Source organism: Pseudonaja textilis, chromosome 3 (assembly GCF_049901715.1).
Source record: "Pseudonaja textilis isolate UNSWEBS1 chromosome 3, rPseTex1.2, whole genome shotgun sequence".
Classification (NCBI taxonomy): Eukaryota; Metazoa; Chordata; class Lepidosauria; order Squamata; family Elapidae; genus Pseudonaja; species Pseudonaja textilis.
Window position 1 is genome coordinate 21,800,939 of NC_141992.1, and position 20,079 is coordinate 21,821,017.

General features: G+C 38.1%; 1 protein-coding gene across 1 annotated transcript in view; it reads right to left on the reverse strand.

Moving 5' to 3' along the window:
• The window catches only part of SLC9A8 (solute carrier family 9 member A8), a 51,257-nt gene extending 46,218 nt beyond the window's left edge, over positions 1-5,039 (reverse strand). Inside the window, exon 1 of the mRNA XM_026697496.2 lies at positions 4,709-5,039. Within this exon, the coding sequence (XP_026553281.1) occupies positions 4,709-4,722 (14 nt within the window). The 5' untranslated portion in view covers positions 4,723-5,039. The remainder of the gene's footprint in view (positions 1-4,708) is intronic.
• Between the last annotated feature and the right edge of the window lie 15,040 nt (positions 5,040-20,079).

The following is a 20,079-nucleotide window of genomic DNA, read 5'->3' on the forward strand; positions in this document are numbered from 1 at the left end:
GTAGAAACAGAACTAAAAATAAAAACAATGTCTAAAACACAGAAAACTTGGAAAAACTATTATTTAAGAAACAACTGCCTAACATTAACCCGTCTGAAAAGAATTGTGCTTTATTATAGGTCTTAGATAATTGCAGCATAAATACCATGACTCCAAAACCTCTTGGGAAACTATTGCAGTGAAATGATTAAAATAACTGTGTGTGAAGAGTATATATAGTACCTGAAGCAACATTTACTGCTTTTAAGAGTAAAGGCATCAAAGCAAAATAGAAATAAAGATAAAGATACCTACAAGTACATAACTAGATTCTAGAAAAAAACAGAGTGCCTAAGAGACTGAACTTCTTCAGGAGGACTGAAGAGTGCATATTATATTTCAAAATTATTAGAAATAGCTATGGGATAGTTATAGTGTATACTGTACAGCTCTTATGGCTCTCCAAGGAACAGACAGTAAACTCAGATGTCCTAAAATTTAGTACAAGACCAAGCATACCTCAAAATCCAAAATCACGAGAAAACAGTCAAAATTGGACAATTTAAAGATGAGTTCTTTAAAGCCTTTATTTTGATTCAGACTTTCTTCACAGCTACAGTTCTACATTCTCATTACCCCTTTGCTTACATGCTGACAAAAAGGGTTAGGGTTAGGGTTTCTGAGTTTTGCATTCCATATGCGATGCAAAAAAATATTGCTAATTCGCAGTATACTCATGCTAATATACTGAATAATGCAGGAAAGAATAACTGAGTTAGATATGCCCTTGACTGTTTGTCTTGCATAATATGATAACATGCAGTGAAATTATATAACTACGGCCATTATCATACAGCCTCAACAATAAGATATGTGGATTTGTATTGAGCATCCATTAACACTTGTCTAATTCTGGATGAGGCAGGGGCAACGTAATGACTTTTGCCTCAGATTTCAGCAAGGTACTTAGAGAATTATTGATTTCTTTTGCAGAACCAAGCGTTTTCTCTAAAAGAAAGAACATTAGTGATCTTGTATCACATCTAAAACAACTAGTCCTTAAATGAAGGAGTGTGTGGTCCAAGGAGGCTTGATGCATGTGTGATACTGTTTGATTTCAATTCCTATCAACTCTAGCAACCTTGATGGAGTTTGCAGCAATGTAGTTCAGAAATATCTGATAAACAGTACAAACAAGAAACAAGAATCATGGCACACCTAATTGCAGGAAGATCATATGAAATATGTTTTTAATTGTTTTCTGTGACATACAATAGGGATGGAATTAGATGATTTTGCCACATCAGTAAAAGAATGAGCAATAGAGATAAATATGTCTCGGTACTTCTATTCATGCACTATGATGCAACTATTAATTTGAAAGATAAATTTTTTAAAAAACTGGCAGTCCAGGTTGAAATATTGAAAATTTACTTCTTCATACACAACAAAAATAAAAATGCATGAAAACCCAAAACAGTGAAGTTCGAGAGCAAAGAGCTTTCACAATGTATTAGATCAAGAGTAAAGGTAAAAAATGTTTGTGGAGAGAGGAGAAAGACTAACTGCACATATTAATCTACATCCCCCTCTAAACATGGATAATTATTTTTTATTTTGTATCCTCTTCTAACGCAGAGGATAGTTTGATTTTTAACATTAGCACTGAATGTCTATGGAGATTCTCAGTCATCCAGATCATGGTTGTCCCAAAGGTACTTTTTTCAAGAGGCAACTGGACTTTCTTGTTTTTCTCTGAAGACATTTTGCTTCTCATCCAAGAAACATCCCCATCATCCAGTCAGAACTGAAGAAGCTTCTTGCACGAGAAGCTAAACATCGTCAAAAAAAACACAAGAAAGTCCAATTACCTCTTGAAAAAGCACCTTTGGGACATTAGCACAGAAGTAAATAAAAGAATGGGATATTCTTGAACCTGAAACACTTCTCTGCATTGAAAGTCTGCTTCTTTTATCATGGCTTGAATAAAAAGCAATTGGCATGCAAGCAAATCACATTTCTGATACAGTACATGAGGTCAACTGGGGACAATCCATGGATGAACAAAGTGTTGATTTGGGCTCAAGGCACTAAGGTCAAAATTATCTTCTCTTATTCATGATAATTAATGTATTAATTATTTCATTTTATTCATTCAATGTTGAGAACAGTTTGTGGAAGGATAGACAACCTAGCATCTTCTACCGTAGATATTTTGGAGAAAAATTCCCCAAATCAAGCAAATATTTTTTCAACTAAAAGATATAGAGGACTCCAGATTAGCTACCCTTATTTTATTGATCTTTGTTTTATGTCTCCACAAACGGACTCTTGGCAATTGCCTGGACAGGTCCTTGTAGTTTTTTGCATAGTGGTTTTCCTTTTTAGGGCTAAGGGACAATATCTGGCCCAATGTCACCCCAGATAGCTTTGTGCCTAATGCAAAAGTAGAATACACAATATTCCAATTTCTAGCCTGGTGCCTTAATCACTACACCAAACTAACTTTTTTTTATTTAGGTCCATAGACTAATAAGTATATTATTCTCTGTGCTGGTAGTTATATTTATATATAAAGTTTTGTTTGGCAAATTTCAGTTTTCAATTCTATGATACCTTTGATATCCCAAACATATCCATATATCCACATTCAATATAAAAATACCAAGTATTTTTAACAATAAAAAATGAGGGAAACATTTCATATAAGACCAATTGTGTTTGTTCATATTTTTCCACTAATGCAAAGTCTGAAGTAATGCTATAATTCTTACGCTAATATCCAATAAGCAAAACAGGATTCTATTTTTTTAATTATCATTGTAACCTGTAAGTTTTATTGTAACTTTCTTTTCATAACCTGGCAATATATCTTTCCTCTTCCACTTAGGTTGCTCTGCTTACAAATAATTATCATATCATGGTCAATATTTATTTATTCGTATCCCACCTTTATTATTTTTACAAATAACTCAGTAACTCCTATTTCCCCCACAACCACCCCATGAGAAAGTGTGTGACTGGCTCAAGGTCACCCAGCTGGCTTTCACAGATAGCTAAGGCAGGACCTGAATTCAGAGTCTCTGACTTTGCTGATAAAACCACAAGGCCAAAACTGGCTCTCATATATCAATAGCTTAACCCAAAGATGTTTTTTCAAGAGGCAGCTGGACTTCAGGGCTGAAGAAGCTTCTTGGATGAGAAGCGAAACGTCTTCAAAGAAAATAAAACCCAAACCAAAAAGTCCAGTTGCCCCTTGAAAAAAAAGCAGCACGACCTGGATGACTGAGAATCTCCATAGGAATCAATAGATTAACTTTTACATTTCCTGAAACTTGCCTGAGAAATGACTCAGCCTTCCACACCTCCAACACTGAAGACCCCTTTCAACTTCTTCTCCCAAAGATGCTTTTTTGCACCTTTGGAACAATTATGACCTGAGAATGACTGAGAATCTCTACAGACTTTTAGTTTAACAATTTGGGATGAACACCCCTTGAATGGTGTGGGAGTAGGAATGGATTTCCAGAGGGTAAAATTGCAGATTACAGGAACTAGGAGCATTACTCAGGTGACTCTGAGGACACAGATAGCAATAACAATAGCACTTAGATTTATCTACTGCTTCACGGTGCTTTACAGCCCTCTCTAAGCTGTTTACAGAGCTAGCATATTGCCCCCAACAATCTGGGTCCTCATTTTATCCACCTGGGAAGGATGAAAGGTTGACTCAACCTTGAGCCTGGTGAGATTCGAACTGCCAAATTGCAGTCAGCAAAAGTAGCCTGCAGTACTGCACTCTAACCACTGTGCCATCAAAGCTCATAAGATAAACCTCCAAGTGCTTCAACAACCCTCTAAAACAGGGGCCTCCAACCTTGGCAACTTTAAGACTTGTGGACTTCAACTCCCAGAATTCCTCCTCTAGTCATGTTAGCTCGGGAATTCTGGGAGTTGAAGTCCACAAGTCTTAAAGTTGCCAAGTTCAAAGACCCTTGCTCAAAAAGGATGCAGATTACCAGCTGTCTGTAAGTAATATAAATCCTTCCATTCCCCATTATCCTGTCAGAGCTGAAGAAGCTTCTTGGACAAAAGGTCTTCAAAAGAAAAAACAAGGAAGTCCAGTTACCTCCTGGGGGAAAAAAAACCACACCTTTGGGATAACCATGACCTGGATCAGGGGTCTCCAACCTTGGCCACTTTAAGCCTGGCAGACTTCAACTCCCAGAATTCCTGATTTGGCCAAGGTTGAAGACCCCTGACCTGGATGACTGTGAGAATCTCTACAGACTTTCAATTTCTTGTTTACATCTGCAGGGGACGAGACAGCATCATCCTTCCCCCCCTCCCCCTCCCCAGCCTTCCCCAATCAGAGGTTCTTCAGACGGGCTCGATTCCGTCTCCCCATCAGCAATGACAGCCGAGGTGTCAGGAGAGTCGTACGTGTGTCACTCAAAGAAGAAACCTGCTTGGAAAGGCCAGGATGGCAGGTGGGATCGTAACCTCCCATATCTGGAAAGGCCCGGGGGGGGGGGAGGAAATGACACGATATAAGAACGACTGCTCTGTGGGGGATTCCATTAAGGGCGTGGATTTACCCTCACGTTATTTTAGGCTAATGATGGGGTGGAAGCCTCGCGGCCTTTCACCCAGCGCAAACCACAACCACCACCACCTCCTCGGGAATTCCCACCTCCACGCCTAGAGCCCTTAAAGAGAAACCACTCACTCCGTTTGCGCCATTCTTCAGCTCTTTAACGGTGAGGGGGTGGAAAAGAATTGTTATTTCTTTCCGCCCTCCCCCACCCCCTTCGCAACCTAGAGCGTTAGAACTCCACTATCCGAGGCCGACTTCCGGGTTGTTTGCGACGCTCTGGAACTGGCATGGCGCATCTCTATGGCAAGCAAGACTCCGTGTAGGAGCGGAGTGGCGGGGTTGGGGTACAGCGCCAGCTCTTTCTCGGTAATTACATCATCGGCGCGTTACATCATGACCCGGATTTGCATATCCGGCCGCGTCATTTCTCCAGCTGTTCAGGAGGCTTCCGAGCAGAGGCGCCTCGCCTGCTGCTCAGGTGTGGCCGTTAAGTGGGAAGGAAGGAAGGACTCTTGGTGTGGAAAGCGAGAAACTTTTTGAGGAATCAATCAAACAGGATTACTTAAGAGTAACCTGACCATGGCGTAGTCAATCCAATTTTCAGGATTAATCTGAAACGATAAAGCATGTTATGTTGGAATTACCATTCATATTAGATAAATCCAACCACTGACTGGATTCTCACAACCTTACTAAACTGTGGTTGTTTAAATTGTGCTCTCTGTGGAATTCCGGCTTAGTTCTTTTTCTGCCTTTTAGACAGCCTTTGATTCCTGGGGAACTACACAAAAAAAGTCCCTGGAGTTTTCTCAGCAAGGTTTTTTGAAAGTGCCATTGGTTTTAACATTTATAGGATAGTGTTTTAAAACCAAGTACAGGTAGTCCACAACTTACAACAGTTAATTTTGTGACAATTCAAAGTTACAATGGCCCTGAAAAATGTGACTTGTGACCATTTTTCAGACCATTGGAGGATCCCCATGGTCATGTGATTTACATTCAGATCCTTGATAACTGGTTCACATTTATAACCATTGCAGCAGGGGTGGAATGCTACTGGTTCTGCCTGGCTTTATAGAACTGGTAGCTCTGAAGAGCAGCAGACTGGTTCTGTGTTTGCTGCTGTTTGGCCCACCCGCCTGGGCTCTTACCTGTCCTTTATTTCCCTCTTTTTCAACCTCAGCTGCTTTGTGCAGCACAGCTGAGGTTGAAAAAGCAGTAAAAAAGTGCTTTTTCAAACGTTGTGCACCTGCATGCTGTGCTTATCAACTGTCCAGCCGCCACAGCTTTAGGTGTATTACACGCATGTGTGCAAAGTGTGCATGCATATGCAAAACATAATCACCGAACCGGTGATAACACCGCTTGAATCCCACCTCTGGATTGCAGTGTCCAGGGCCATGTGATCATCTTTTGTGATCTTCTGACAAGCAAAGTCAATGGGAAAGCCAGATTTATTTAACTATGGTGTAACTAATTTCAGAATCAGAATACAGCTGGAAGGAACCTTGGAGGTCTTCTAGTCCAGCCCCTTGCTTAAGTAGGAGATCCTATACCATTTCAAACAACTGACTGTTCAGTCTCTTCTAAAAAACATGTTGATGAAGTACCCACAACGTCTGAATTTAACAATTGCAATGATTCACTTAACAAATGTGGCAAGAAAAGTCATAAAATGGGGCAAAACTCAACAAATTTCTCACTTATGACCACTATTGAGCCCAAATTTTTACTCCTAAGTCGAGAACTATCTGTACTACCCATAAGAAGTATGTGACAGTTTGCATCATTGCATTTTCCATGGTAAGAATGAAAAGAAACTATGTTTGCACTACATGTTCACACAACATGGAAGTCATAAATGGACAAATCACAATATGGGTTAATATATGTGAACTGTTTAATTATTTTATGGTAATCTGAATTATAATTAAAAACCCTGGTCTAAATACATTGTTGGAGATATTTCACTCTGAGAAAGATAAATCATTAGAACATTTTAACTGGAATGGAAAGCAAACTAAGATTGAAACTGATGTATAGGAAATTTAGAGCAGTCAAAGGTAAGTTCTTTTCATAGGTAAGTATGGAAAGATTTGATAGCTATGTATAAGTTTTTAAAAGATTATTTTAGACCAAATGAGCAAAAGGATAGAAGTGTTCCATCACCTGAACTGCATGGGTGGTAGACTTATAGGCAAGAAACTTAAACAAGGGGAGGCTGCTATTTATTCTTTTTTTAAAAAAACAAACCCTTATTACTTTATAAGTAACTGGAAGCAGTGAGTTGGCAAAACTTTTGAAGGTGAAAGGAAACAAACCATTACAAAGTAACACAATTACAAAATTAAAACAAAAGCCTACAGTATAATAAAAAGTTGGATTAAATTGAGAGAGAAGATATTATAGGCAAGGGAACTTGATGTTTCTGATTCAATAATATTGCATTAATTGCTCTTAACTGGTCCAGTAACTTAGCAGCAACAGGAGGAATATGCAAAAGTACTGAACTTTTCAGAGACTGGATTCATGCATAGTATTAATTCATAGGTTGTTTTAACTATTAATTAATTTGCAATTGGCTAAATCTGCACAACATGCTAAACTATAAACCATGGTTTAAAACTATACTGACAGAGTACATACAATTTGTCAAGTCAAAATCAAATCATATTATGGCTTAGCACAATATTTGAATTCTGTTGTTTTAATTCTTCTTTGTACATCATGCCACATTATTGAAAGAGATATGCATTTTTTTGCTTACTTACCTAAGAATAGAAAATGAACAAAACCACAGACAAACAACAGGTTTACTCCAGCTCTGGGATTTTCTCCAAATTCATCACAGCAGTGCATAAAAGTAATCATTTTTGCAGAAGAGTTTCTATATAGAGCTTTCATTTGTGGTTGTCTGCTATGCAGTTAATAAGCATTTATTAAACATGCTAGCCAGGAGTGGGATTCAAATTTTTTAACAACTGGTTCTGTGGGCATGGCTTAGTTGGTGGGCATGGCCAATTCAATATCAATCACTCACATCGAGGCACGCATCTTGCCTGGCCTCTCATGACTGGGGATGCTGCAACAGTCATAAGTGAAAAATGGTCATAAGTCACTTTTTTCAGTGCCATTGTAACTTTGAATGGTCACTCCACACAAGCAAAGCACCAGCAAAGGAGGAAAAAAAAACTCCGGAAATGTTCCCGAGAGAGGAAGCCTAGTCCTGCCAAGAATGTAATAAGGGTTAATGGAGAGGCTGTTTCTGTAAGCAATGCCAGAATATTTCCTTCCTGCCTTCCTTACAGGATTAGGCCAGTAATTTCTTCTAACAACTGGTTCTCCGAACTACTTAAAATGTTAACAACCTGTTCTAGAGAATAGGTGCAAACTGGTAGAATCCCACCCCTGATGCTAGCTGAATTATTTTTCTTAAATACAGTCAAGAATTTCCTCCTCCATTGCTAAGATGTGGTAGTAAATTAGTTGTGTTTAATCTAGGTAGTCTAAACAGATTCCCCTGATAGAATATACAGAATTCTGAGTAAACAATGTAGACCAGAGATGTCAAACTCAATTTCATTGAGGGCCACATCAGGGTTCTGTTTGATTTTGGGGGGATCGGGAGGGTGTGGCTAGTGGGTATGGCCAGCTTGAGGTCAGAAGCACCTCGTGTGAGAAGCACCTGTGGTGGCCCGAGTGCTCTGCCAATGAAAACGGGCTCCTGAGCTCTGTTTTCGGCTGCGACAGCCTCCTGCAACCCTCTGCCAGCAAAAATGGAGTGTGGGGGGACCGCATGCAACCCATCCCCCCGAGCCCCATTTTTGGCCACAACGGTCTCCTGCAGCCTTACCCAAGCTCCATTTTTGCTGGCAGAGACACCGTGGGCCGTTCCTTCGCTGTTTCGAGGGCAGCCCCATGGGCTAGATCTATGCATCTCGATCCAGCCCTTGGGCCTTGAGTTTGACACCCCTGACATAGATAGTCAAACAAACAAAAAATTATCTGCATTGATATTTTTAATCTTGCAGGAAAATGCTAGGAATAAGAAAATCCAGGCATAGAATATAGAAAATAATTAATCCTTCTTTAATACACTTTGCAGAATATTTCGTATTGTCAGCTATTTAAATGACGTTATTTGTCAGCCCCTTTCCTCATATAGTTTATCTAAAATTTGGGAGACAGGAAGTGTGCTGATTTTCTGTTCTTTCTGATACTTCTGATCTTTCAAAGATGTAAAATACTCAAAATTTGGACTTTCCACAAACAAAATACTTGGGCTTGCAAAGCAAATGGAAGATGGATTCATTTAATGTTAAACTGTGCCTGGAGGAAGGGAAATGAAATTAAGATTCACATTTAAATCTTCCTTTGTATCAGTCATTTTGCAACAACCTTCAGGCTCTCCACAGAGGGTAAATAAACAGGAAAATCATACTGAACAATGCAAGAAGTGCCCTACTTGAATTTAGAACAGAACATATCCAAACAGTTTATTAAAAAGTAAGCATTTAGTAGGAATTCCATTCCCTGACCATTTGTTTTTTTTCATATAAGTTGTGTTAATGTGGCTTATTAATGAAGGTACATTATGTTCTAGTCTAGTGCATTTTTAACCACTTTTTTGTGTTATTACTATGTATGTATGTATGTATAAAAATAGTCCTTGACTTATAACCACAGTTGGGATGGGATCTTCTGTTACTAAGTGTTGTTAAGGTTGTTAAGTTGCATACAATTTTACCCTCTTTTTTACCACATATGTTCAGTTAATTACATGGTAATTAAGTGAATCCAGCTTCTCCTATTTGCTTGTTGGAAGCCTGCTGGGAAGGTCACAAATGGCAAACACATGACCCCGGGATGCTGCTCATAAATACATGCTGGTTACAAAGTGTGCAAATATTGATCACGTGACCATGGGGACATTACCATGGTTGTAAGTGTGACGACCAGTTGCAAGTCACTTTCTTCAGTGCTATTGAATAGCAATAGCCCTTAGACTTATATACAGCCCCATCATAATTTACAGTCCTCTCTGGGTTATTTACAGTGTTGGCTTGCTGCCACAAACAATCTAGGTCCTCTAGGAAGGCTGAGTCAACCTCGAGCCCCTTCGAGGTCAAACTCCAGGCTGCAAGCAGAGTTTTCCCTGCAATACAGGTAGTCCTTGACTTCGTTTAGTGACTGTTCAAAGTTACAACAGCACGGGGAAAAGTGACTTATGACTACTTTTCACACTTATGACCATTGCAGCATCCCCATGGTCACATAATTTACATTCGGATGCTTAGCAATTGATTCATATTTATGACAGTTGCAGTGTCCTTGGGTCACATGATCCCTTTTGAGACTTTCCGGCAAGCAAAGTCAATGGGAAAGCCAGGTTCCACTTAACTGTGTTACTAATTCAACAACTGTAATGATTCACTTAGCAAGTGTGGCAAGAAAAGTCGTAAAATGGGGCAAAACTCATTTAACAAATTTCTCACTTAGCAACATAAATGTTGGGCTCAATTATGGTCGTAAGTCAAAGATTACCCATACTGCATTCTAACCATTGCATGCCAGGGCTTCTTGAAATTTTGAGTGGGTCACTAATTAAATGGTTGTAAATAAAAGACTACCTATGTTTATCATACTATAATAGCCTGTGATATATTATATAACATAATATAAGATATGCAGGTCCACTTGTATTATTTCCATCTCTTCAAGTTAATGTATCTAATAATACTAGTACCCATAGAGGAAAGTGATACAAAAGACAGAGTTGCATCCCTCACAAACTTTGAGGTGAGAAAAATCATTGGTTGCCTACTTTGTCTCTAGTAAGAAAGAGCTTAACATTTTTGAGTGTGTGTGTGTCCTTCCTTCCTTTCCAGTGGTGGTAGATCGGGATATATGTTGATGGCAGGCCACAGAAGTTGGTCTTGGATGCAGGTTGAAAAGGCAATGCAGATGTTATGGAGGGACCAGAGAAAGTATAGAGCATGAGTCACACTCGATCACGTCATGGGCCAGATCGTGACGTATTGTGACACTTTTTGCCTTTGCGGAGCCAGGCTGGGCGTGGCCTGTGCTTTATGTATCTGGCACACAAGGCCGCCTGTTTGACAGGCCTGGTATAGATCATATAGCTGGGGTAGAAAGTGTTTTCTGTAGCTGTCAGGAACCCTTAGTGAGAAGGTGGTTCCTCCTCAATCAGTAAACAAGGAGGAGCCAGTCAAGATGATGCTGTGGGAAACTAGGTTGGGCAATGAGCCAACAGTAGAGTAGCAGCAGTGTCAAAACCATCTAACTGGATTCTGATCCATTTGCATATCCGTCATCAAATAATCCCTTTCAAGCAAATCCTAGACACTGGTCATTTAGTGATGAGTTCAAGTTACAATGGACCTCCCCAGAGCTACTTGCAATCTATTTTTGAAGTTCTGACAGTTGCAAACCTCCCCTTCCCTCAGTCATGTGGTTGCATTTTGGGAACTTGGCAACCAACCTGAAGCTGACCACATTTTCAGTATTTTTTACCTGTTTCCAGGATTTGCTTGTGGCTTCTGGAGGGAAAAAACCAATCCCCTTGTTGGGGAACATGGATTCACTTAACAACTGCTGCAAAAATGGTCAAAATTGGGCATGGACACATGGTGACCTGTTTAACAACCACCATAACATGACTATAATTCCAGACTCAGTTGCGTTTGTAAATCAAGGACTCCTTACTTACCCACTAAAACAATTTAAGAATGTCCTCACACTAGATATATTGTTATGATTAGTCAAAAGTACAGCTTTTTATTCTAAGGCAGGGCAGGACTTCAGATTCAAAGGCAAAAAAACAAATCGGGGAGATGTAGAATTGTGACATGGATGTAGGGCTAGTCTGCAGACCCTGAGTACCTTTATTTTTCTTGGAATTTACATCTGTTCCCCAAAGCTGCAGCATAATCTCAGGAAAATCTGTCTGCTGTAAGAGTTGTGAAGGGGTGCTGCACAAATGCTGATGCACATAATCTGAAGCAAATTTTCTCTTCCGATCCTGAGAACTTCACAGTAATTGAGATAAGGAGAGAATATACATGAAGCAGAAAACACATGCAAGTATTTTGTACTCTTGTGTACTTATGAACAAGAATCTGGAGCAACTCCAAGCACATGATTTAAAATGTAATCTATATAGAACAAATTGTGAGGGTGGAGAACAGCTTTGCTATTGGGAAAAAAACTCCTACTTTGCAGAATAGTAGTTGAATAAACATTTAAAAGGGTGATAAAACCCACATTGAAACATTCTGTTTTGGTAATATAATGATGGGTAAATAATTTAGTTTCAGCACCTGCTGGTTTTGAAGAATTTGAATTGTCTTTTTATTTCTATAGTGGTTATAAAGAAATGCATATTGGTAAATGCAAAAGTGTGTGGGAAGATAAGTCCGTTTCACCACAGAAACTCAGCCCTTGTTTGTTGATTTTGTATCATCAAAGGCTTTGGCATTGTTCTTTGTGTGTAGTGTTTCCCACAGTTATTTCCTCAGTTCACTGTTCAGTTTACATCAGGGCTGTCAAACTCACGGCCCACGAGTGCATCATGCACTGGCCATGCCCATGCCTGGTTTAGCAAAGGGGGGGAAGTCGTGATACGTCACATGACACCATCGTGATGATGCAAGTTTGACACCCCTGGTCTACATCAATGATTTTGCTGACAGAAGTTGCATTCATTCAATGCACAGAACACATGTCACAGCCATGTATTTCTTCAAAATTCTTTGTCAAAAATTTTGATTTTTCTCATCGTGCAAGGAAAAAAGAGTGACATCTAACCTTTAGAGTCAAGAGAGAAAGGGACAATACTAGATTTAAAGGGTAATTCAGAGAAATCCTAATCAGTAGCGTTGCCCTTCTATCAGCGAGAATCATTTGAGGAAATAAATAATGAGTACACACCATAAGCTATAGGGAATTCCTCTTTCAGTTAAGCGTGTTGCATAACTTCAATAGGGAGATGTGATTAGCAACTGTAAACCATGCTTCTGGTTCTAACATGCTTCTAACTTGAATAGCCCTATATCCTCCATATACAATGGCTCCCAAAATATCTGGCTAGCATGCCAAAATTTCCTGAGTAGGAATTCTGGGAATAGTCATCTCAACACATCTGGACAGTACAAACCTGTAAACATTAATCCAAGTACAAGTATAGCTCAAGCCAGTCTTGAGTCAATCATAGTAAATCTTAATTTTTACATGTACTTTGGGAGTTGCAATACAGTGCCCATCTAACTCTCTCCTGGTAAGTCTCCAAACTCCTGTGAACTTGTTCATCGCTATTCTCCTTGACTTTCTTGCTTTCCACCTAACACTATAGTAGAGCTGCTACTGGGATGAAAAGAAGGCTGGATGATATTTCTCCTCTCCAGTATCTCTGCTAAGTGTGCTAAAAGCTACTTTCCCTAAAATCCTGACATAGCGAGATTAGGAAAAGAGTGGTGGCTTCTCTACCCACCTTTGCAGTATCAGATGCACTGACTTCTGTGGGTAGATGGTGAGTAAGAAGGGTATGACTGGTTAGAAATTTGAGTCAATTGGCAGGTACTGCCTGTGCCTATCATTCTGCCTCCTTTTTCTTATGAGATTGCTTATCTCAGGTCTCTTGTCCTTGTTAACAGACATATCTGCCCACTGCCCACATAGCTGCTTTTTAGCTCTCCTGCTTCTGGTATCCAGTTATGTAGATGTTAAGCTTCCCTATCATAGCTTAAGCTATCCCTATCATTTACTTAACAATTAAGTATATGTTAGATATGGGCTAGATTGAAGAGGCTGGACAACATGGAGTGGTAAAAAAAAAAGATCTCTTTTTTCTGCTCTGTGTAAAAGACTGCCGCCAGGTGTGCCTGCTGTTCTTTTTACAGGCTGCTGTCCAAACTTCAGCCACTAATGGCTGTTCATTTTCCCGCCTGGAAAATGACATCACTGACTTTTCCCAACTGAATATCTAACAGTATATTTCCTTTTTCTTCTATAAATAAAACCTGCTCTTCAGATCCAAAGATCTTCACATAAATAAAGTAAACATTGCTTGGGTTATATTCCTCCTCTCCAGAATGCTGATAGATCCATATGCAAATGCTTTTCTTCCAGCAGACAGAAAGCTTGGCAACATTGTGGGGCATTGCCTTCTGATCTGAATTGCAAGTGATTGGCAACCTATGACCCCCACTTGTGTGTTTGTTAGTTTGTTTGTTTTTTAGGAACCCAGGCTGGAGTCATGATTAGCAAAAGTTGGCAGCATCATTCCCAGCTATTTTGAGGCAGGAAACATTTCAGGTGGATTCATACATAAAAATAATTTGTATTTGGATCGAGTAATGGATTAATACAGACCTCATATTTTGCAAATCATAGTTAATTTCTTACTGCAGTGGCAAATTGGCTGAGGCCCTCCAGATATTTTCTGTTTTAAAATTAGCAGAATTCCCAGAAAGCAATGTTTGTACTTCAACAATATGTGAAGCTAGAGTGCCAAAGTTTGGCCTAATCTAGGCCTAGCATGTTGGTTGACTCCAGTTTATCATGGGCTATTTAACACCCTCCCCCCTCACGAGTGAGACATGGATATCTTTAGTTTCTATCAACACTTCATCCACTGTGTCCCTCACTCCCCCTAATATTATGAACTTTCTAATTGTGAAATCCCTGGAACTAGCACTCTTTAGTGCCTTGTTTCTTTCAAACTAAAAAGCAAATTCAACTAGATTTTGAAAATGCAAGTGTGGGATGCCCATGAGCAAACTGCTTGTGAAAATTTGTATAATATGTTAGCTTTAGCATTTTAATTCTGTGCTTAGCTTAAATCTGGCTTAAAACTTGATCAACCACTTTTAAAATCTTGAGATCAGTAGCAATCAGGCCAATAAATTTTTGATAGAACACTAGATACACACTTCTATAGGTCACATCCTGTTTCCCTATGTATGAAAGTGCCAGGACTTGCAGCAAGAGGCAAGAAATGGGTTGTTGTTGTTTTTTATTAATTCTGAAGCAGGTCTTTAGCTGTGTTTCTTACGTTCCTGGTAAGGTTTACATAATAAAGTGTCACAAACTAGGTAACCACATCTTAGCTTAGTATCTTGTGAAATTCAGCCACTGTTTAATATCTATATTTTATTTTGATCTATAGGATAAGTTAACACATTAGGCTAAATTAATGCATTTCAGTCTAGGATCTTGTACAACACTAATCAATGTATTTAGTTGTGGATTCATTGCATCATGTGAATGCAGGCAATAGGGTTAACCCTATGGTTTAATTTATCATAAGTGGACATCTCATGAGAAAACAAATAAGCACATTGGCTCTTTGAACCAAAATAATGGGATTCGACTGAAGGACTCAGACATCCCTCCCCCAAAGAAATTATTCTGATGCACTCCACAATCAAACACAACCGAACCATACATTACAAATAAAAGGAAGACTTTATTAAATGCACAACTGAAAAGTAAGCATGTTAATTATATATTTAATTTTAATTAAATGCAAATACAAAAGCATTTGGATATACATCCCAATGGAACATAATTTAAAATAATACAAATAAAAGGGCATTATTAATTGTACAAATAAAATAGTAAACAATTATATATTTAATTTTAATTAAATGTAAATATACAATTAAGTTACATTTAGATTTTTGGAATGCCACTGTGGATCATCAATTAAAGACAAATATAGCCATTCTGGAAAAGATTGCATATCTTTTGATCAGCACATTGTCAAGTGGTTTTACTCTTGATTGCATGAAGATGGCTATGCTATTTTAAACTATCATTTGAAGAAATTTTATTTTAAATTGTCAGTTTCTTTCCTACTTCTCCTTGAATTTGTGTCCAATATTATCCAACCAAGGGATACATTTCCTAGCTGATGCATGTGGCCCAGGGACTGCTTTGATTGCTTCTGTTGAACTAAAACTATTATTTCTGTTTTGCTTCTCCACAAATCTTACCTACAGTCATAATCCTCTCTTTCTGTACCATAATTATATACTTGAATTTAAAAACTTATTTCCACTGTTTATAGTATTATAAAGACAGCAAACCCAAATACTTATGGTACTATATGTAGAATAGATCAGTGTGTTCAATGAGAGGCACCTCTAAATATGCATCCACAAAACCGTTCTGCCTTTACATTATATAGGTTGCAGATTATAACATTTTTATAGATGTCCTTTAGAATGAAAATGAATCCTGGATATTCTCAATATTTTTGTTGTCCTGCATTCATGAGAAAAGCAGAAGTAGAAACACTTAATTTAGAGCAGGGGTGTCAAACTTGCGGTGTCATGTTGTTGTCACATGACATATTGTGACTTCCCCGTTGCTAAACTGGGGTGGGCATGGCCAGTGTGTGACGCATCCAGCCCATGTGCCATGAGTTTGACACCCCTGATTTAGAGCTTCAAGTAGAATTCTATTTTGTTACTCTCTTATTTGTCATAGAATCATTTGGTGGTTTAATAACTTGGGTTTATACATTGCATGAACCCATAATATAGAAGAAGACTTAATGTGATGTATAATCCAACAATATTTTTTTCAAGAAGAATTGACCAATTGATGCATAAATTACTCATAATTAATCATGGCTAATTCAACTGATGTTTTGAGGGTTCACATGATATACTGAACTATAAACCAAATGTACAAAGCTAAAATGGGATGGCCTATTTATGATTAATTATATTATATATGTACAGTAAAGTTTGTTATCGTGTGTTTTAATATTGACCTTATCCAACATCATCCCCATTCCTCATAGGCATGGCCCATAAATTGTCATATTTATTACTGCAGAGCCAAAGTACAGCTGATTGTAATATCCTTGAGAAATTGACAGTTTGGAATAATTACTATATGAACAGTAGGTCATCTGAAGTTCATTCCCATGATTAATCCATAGAAGGCAAAACGGTTTGAAGGCAATATAGTTAATTGCCTCCAATCTTGAAAAAACATAGCAGATGGTTATGAAAGAATAAAGTCGTACAATATTACAAACTACAATTCCGTGGGTGGAGGCTTTTGCTTATCTTAAGTCAGGAACAAACAACTGCCCTTGATGTGAAAATAAGGATGAGTTGTTCTCAGATTTTTATGCTTATAATACATTTTACAACCAGAGTGTTAGAATCAATATCATTGGCAAATTCCAATCTCAGTGACAACATCTGTCTGTAAAAAAATTCACTGTATAAGCCAAGGCTGTCAAACTCCCAGCCCATGGTTCGAATGCATCATGTTCTGGCCACGCCCATGCTAGGTTTAGGGAAGGGGGAAAAGGTCCTGATACGTCACATAATGCTGCCGTGACAATGTGAGTTTGACACCCTGATATAAGCCCATGAAAGGAATCCCCAAAGCAAAATAAGGCATCGTAATGCAAAGTAAGACAGTACAATGAAAGACAATAGCCACTCAGAAGGAACATATGCTGAGCTGGGAGATAAGTATCCTGTGTGATAGTCATTTATGGACTGGTCAAATTCTGGGAATTGAAATCTGGCAAATCTGAGGACATCTGGTTAATAATTCTTGGCAGGATATAAGAGTATAAGTCTATAAGTCAAGTTGACAGTTTCAATGATATGATCAAAGTTCCATTTGTTTTTATGTGCAACATGAAAAACAGATGATGTTTTGATCACACCATTGCAGTTGCCATCTTGACTTTTTTGACCATAGCTTGAGGATATAGTGGTAGGACAGCTGGCTCATGTATGACCACTTATTGTAAAGAAAGTTAGAGATTATGCAGTCCAGTGAAAGGTCAAGATGATGCTCCTCCATCATTTCACATACAAATACCAGTCATTGGGGCAGATAAGTCTGGGGGTGGGGGTGTTCAGTGTAGATCTCCATTCAACCCAAGAGAAGAAATACGTTTAAGGGGTAAAGAACAGAACAGAACAGAATAACAAAGTTGGAAGGGACCTTGGAGGTCTTCTAGTCCAACCTCCTGCTCAGGCAAAAAAACCCAATACCATTTCAGACAAATGATTTTCCAATGTCTTCAATAGGTTTCATTCCACATCTCTCAGCATGTGCTGGTTGATGAACTACTTCATCATTCTGCTGGCTATAATGTTACTGTGGAAAAAGGGGAAAATGTTGATCCAACAGGTCGAAAATATGGGATTTGGATCTAAATTCAAGAAAATGATAGGCACAATTTATTCGAACCAAAAAACTAGGGTAATTATAAATGGGGAGATTACTGAAAACTTTAAGATTATGAAAGGTATTAGGCAGGGATGCCCAATGTCGCCTCTGCTTTTTATCTTGACCATCAAAGTGCTTTTAAATCAGATTAGACAAAGAAAGGAGATAATTGGACTGAAGAGCAAAAAAGAAGAATATAAAGTACAGGCATTTGCGGACGACAGTGTTTTTGGTGGAAGATCCAATGGAGTCAGTGACCTATCTAATTCAAGAATTAGAAGAATATGGGGTGGTAGCAGGACTAAAAATTAATAAAGATAAAACAAAAGTAATAACAAAAAACTTGATAGAAAGTTAAAAAAAGAATTGGAAAGGAAATAGGGATTACAAAGTGTCAAAAAACTTAAATATCTAGGAATTTGGTTAACAGGAAGATGCTCTTCCATAAAAGAGGATAATTATATGAAATTACTTTTACAGATAAAGAAAGACCTGGCCAATTGGGGAAAATTTACCACTATTAGGCTGAATAGCGGCCATAAAAATGAACATACTACTGAAACTATTATACTATTTTCAAACAATACCTATAAAATTGGATAAGAATTTTTTTCAGGAATTAGATAGGACGGTAATGACATTTATATGGATGGGGAAAAAAGCACAAATAAAATTGAAAATGTTACAAGATAGTAGAACCAGAGGCGGCCTTGGACTCCCAAAATGGGAAACATATTATCAAGCAGCAGTTTTACTATGGGTTAAGGAGAGGATAAATTTAAAAAATAAAATAATTTTGGCGATAGAAGGTCATGACCTCCAAATTGGGTAGCATCCCTTTCTATGGGATAAAAAGAATAAGATCCACTCCTATTTCCATAGACATTGAATAAGGGACTAACTTTCACAAACATGGGAGAAAATTTAAAAAAGCATTATTTGAAAAGACCAAACTGGATCTCACCTGTGGAAGCTATATTATATCCAAATACGAGGGACATTAAAAAATGATTAGATATAAAGAATTGGTAGATGAACAGGGTGAATTAAAAACACTGGATAAACTAAAAGAACAAGGGATAACATTAGACTGGTGGGTATATTTGCAAATTCAAACTAAATTTAAGAAGGATGTAAAGGCGCTAGGGATAGTTAAAGATTTACAAAATTTGGACCAACTATTGACAGGCAAGGATATAAAATTTATAACATAAATATATAATTACCTACTGGAGGTGGAATTAGAGGAGGAAATTGTTAAGGGACCAATGATTGCCTGGGTGAGAAATGTGGATCATAATATAAATTTGGATGAATGGAAAAAGACTTGGACCGAGAAGTGGAAGCTGATTTTGTCGACGGCATTCAAAGAAAATCAATATAAAATGTTTTGTAGATGGTACTTAGTGATGGCACAACTGGTGAAAATGTATCCAACCTTGAAACCAGAATGCTGGAAGTGCAAACAAAAGAAAGGAACGTTTTTCCACATGTGGTGGCAGTGTATAGAAGTCAAAAAATACTGGAAGAAAATAGAGATGGCTTTTTGAGATTACAAAATATAAATTGAAATTGGAACCCAAAACATTTTTATTAGGCATGATTAAAGGGAATTTGAGGTAAGATAAAAGATACCTTATTGTACACATCTTAACTGCAGCAAAAATCACGTTAGCACAAAATTGGAAGAGTGAAAAAATACCACCAGATGAAGTTCTGATTCAAAAAATAATGGACTGTGCTGAACTAGATAAATTCACTATGGAACTGAAAAGCAAAGAGGATCAAAAGTACTATGCAACATGGGAGAGGTGGTACGAGTGGGTGAAGAATAAGGATAAAAATAATGTATAGTCACAAAACAAGAAACATGTATATACAATGACAAAATAACTGTTAATGGAAATGAGATTTTTGTATTTTTTTTGTTTTTTAAAGAATAAAAAAGAAAATGTAATAGAAATAATAGAAATGAGCTTAGCAGCACCCTCATAGATTGAGTACTGCATTGGGGTTATGCTTAAACAACACAAGAGGGGGTGCTGGAAGGCATACCAGACTATGTCATGCTGAGGTTTTTAAATAGATTACATTTGGTTGGGTTCATGAATATAGGTAGAGCACTCTGGACCCCAACATAGTTGGGGCCCCCATATCTATAATAAGGTAAAGGTAAAGGTTCCCTTTGCACATAAATGCTAGTCGTTAGCACATAGACACTAGTGCTCATCTCTGTTACAAAGCTGAAGAGCCAGCGCTGTCCGAAGACATCT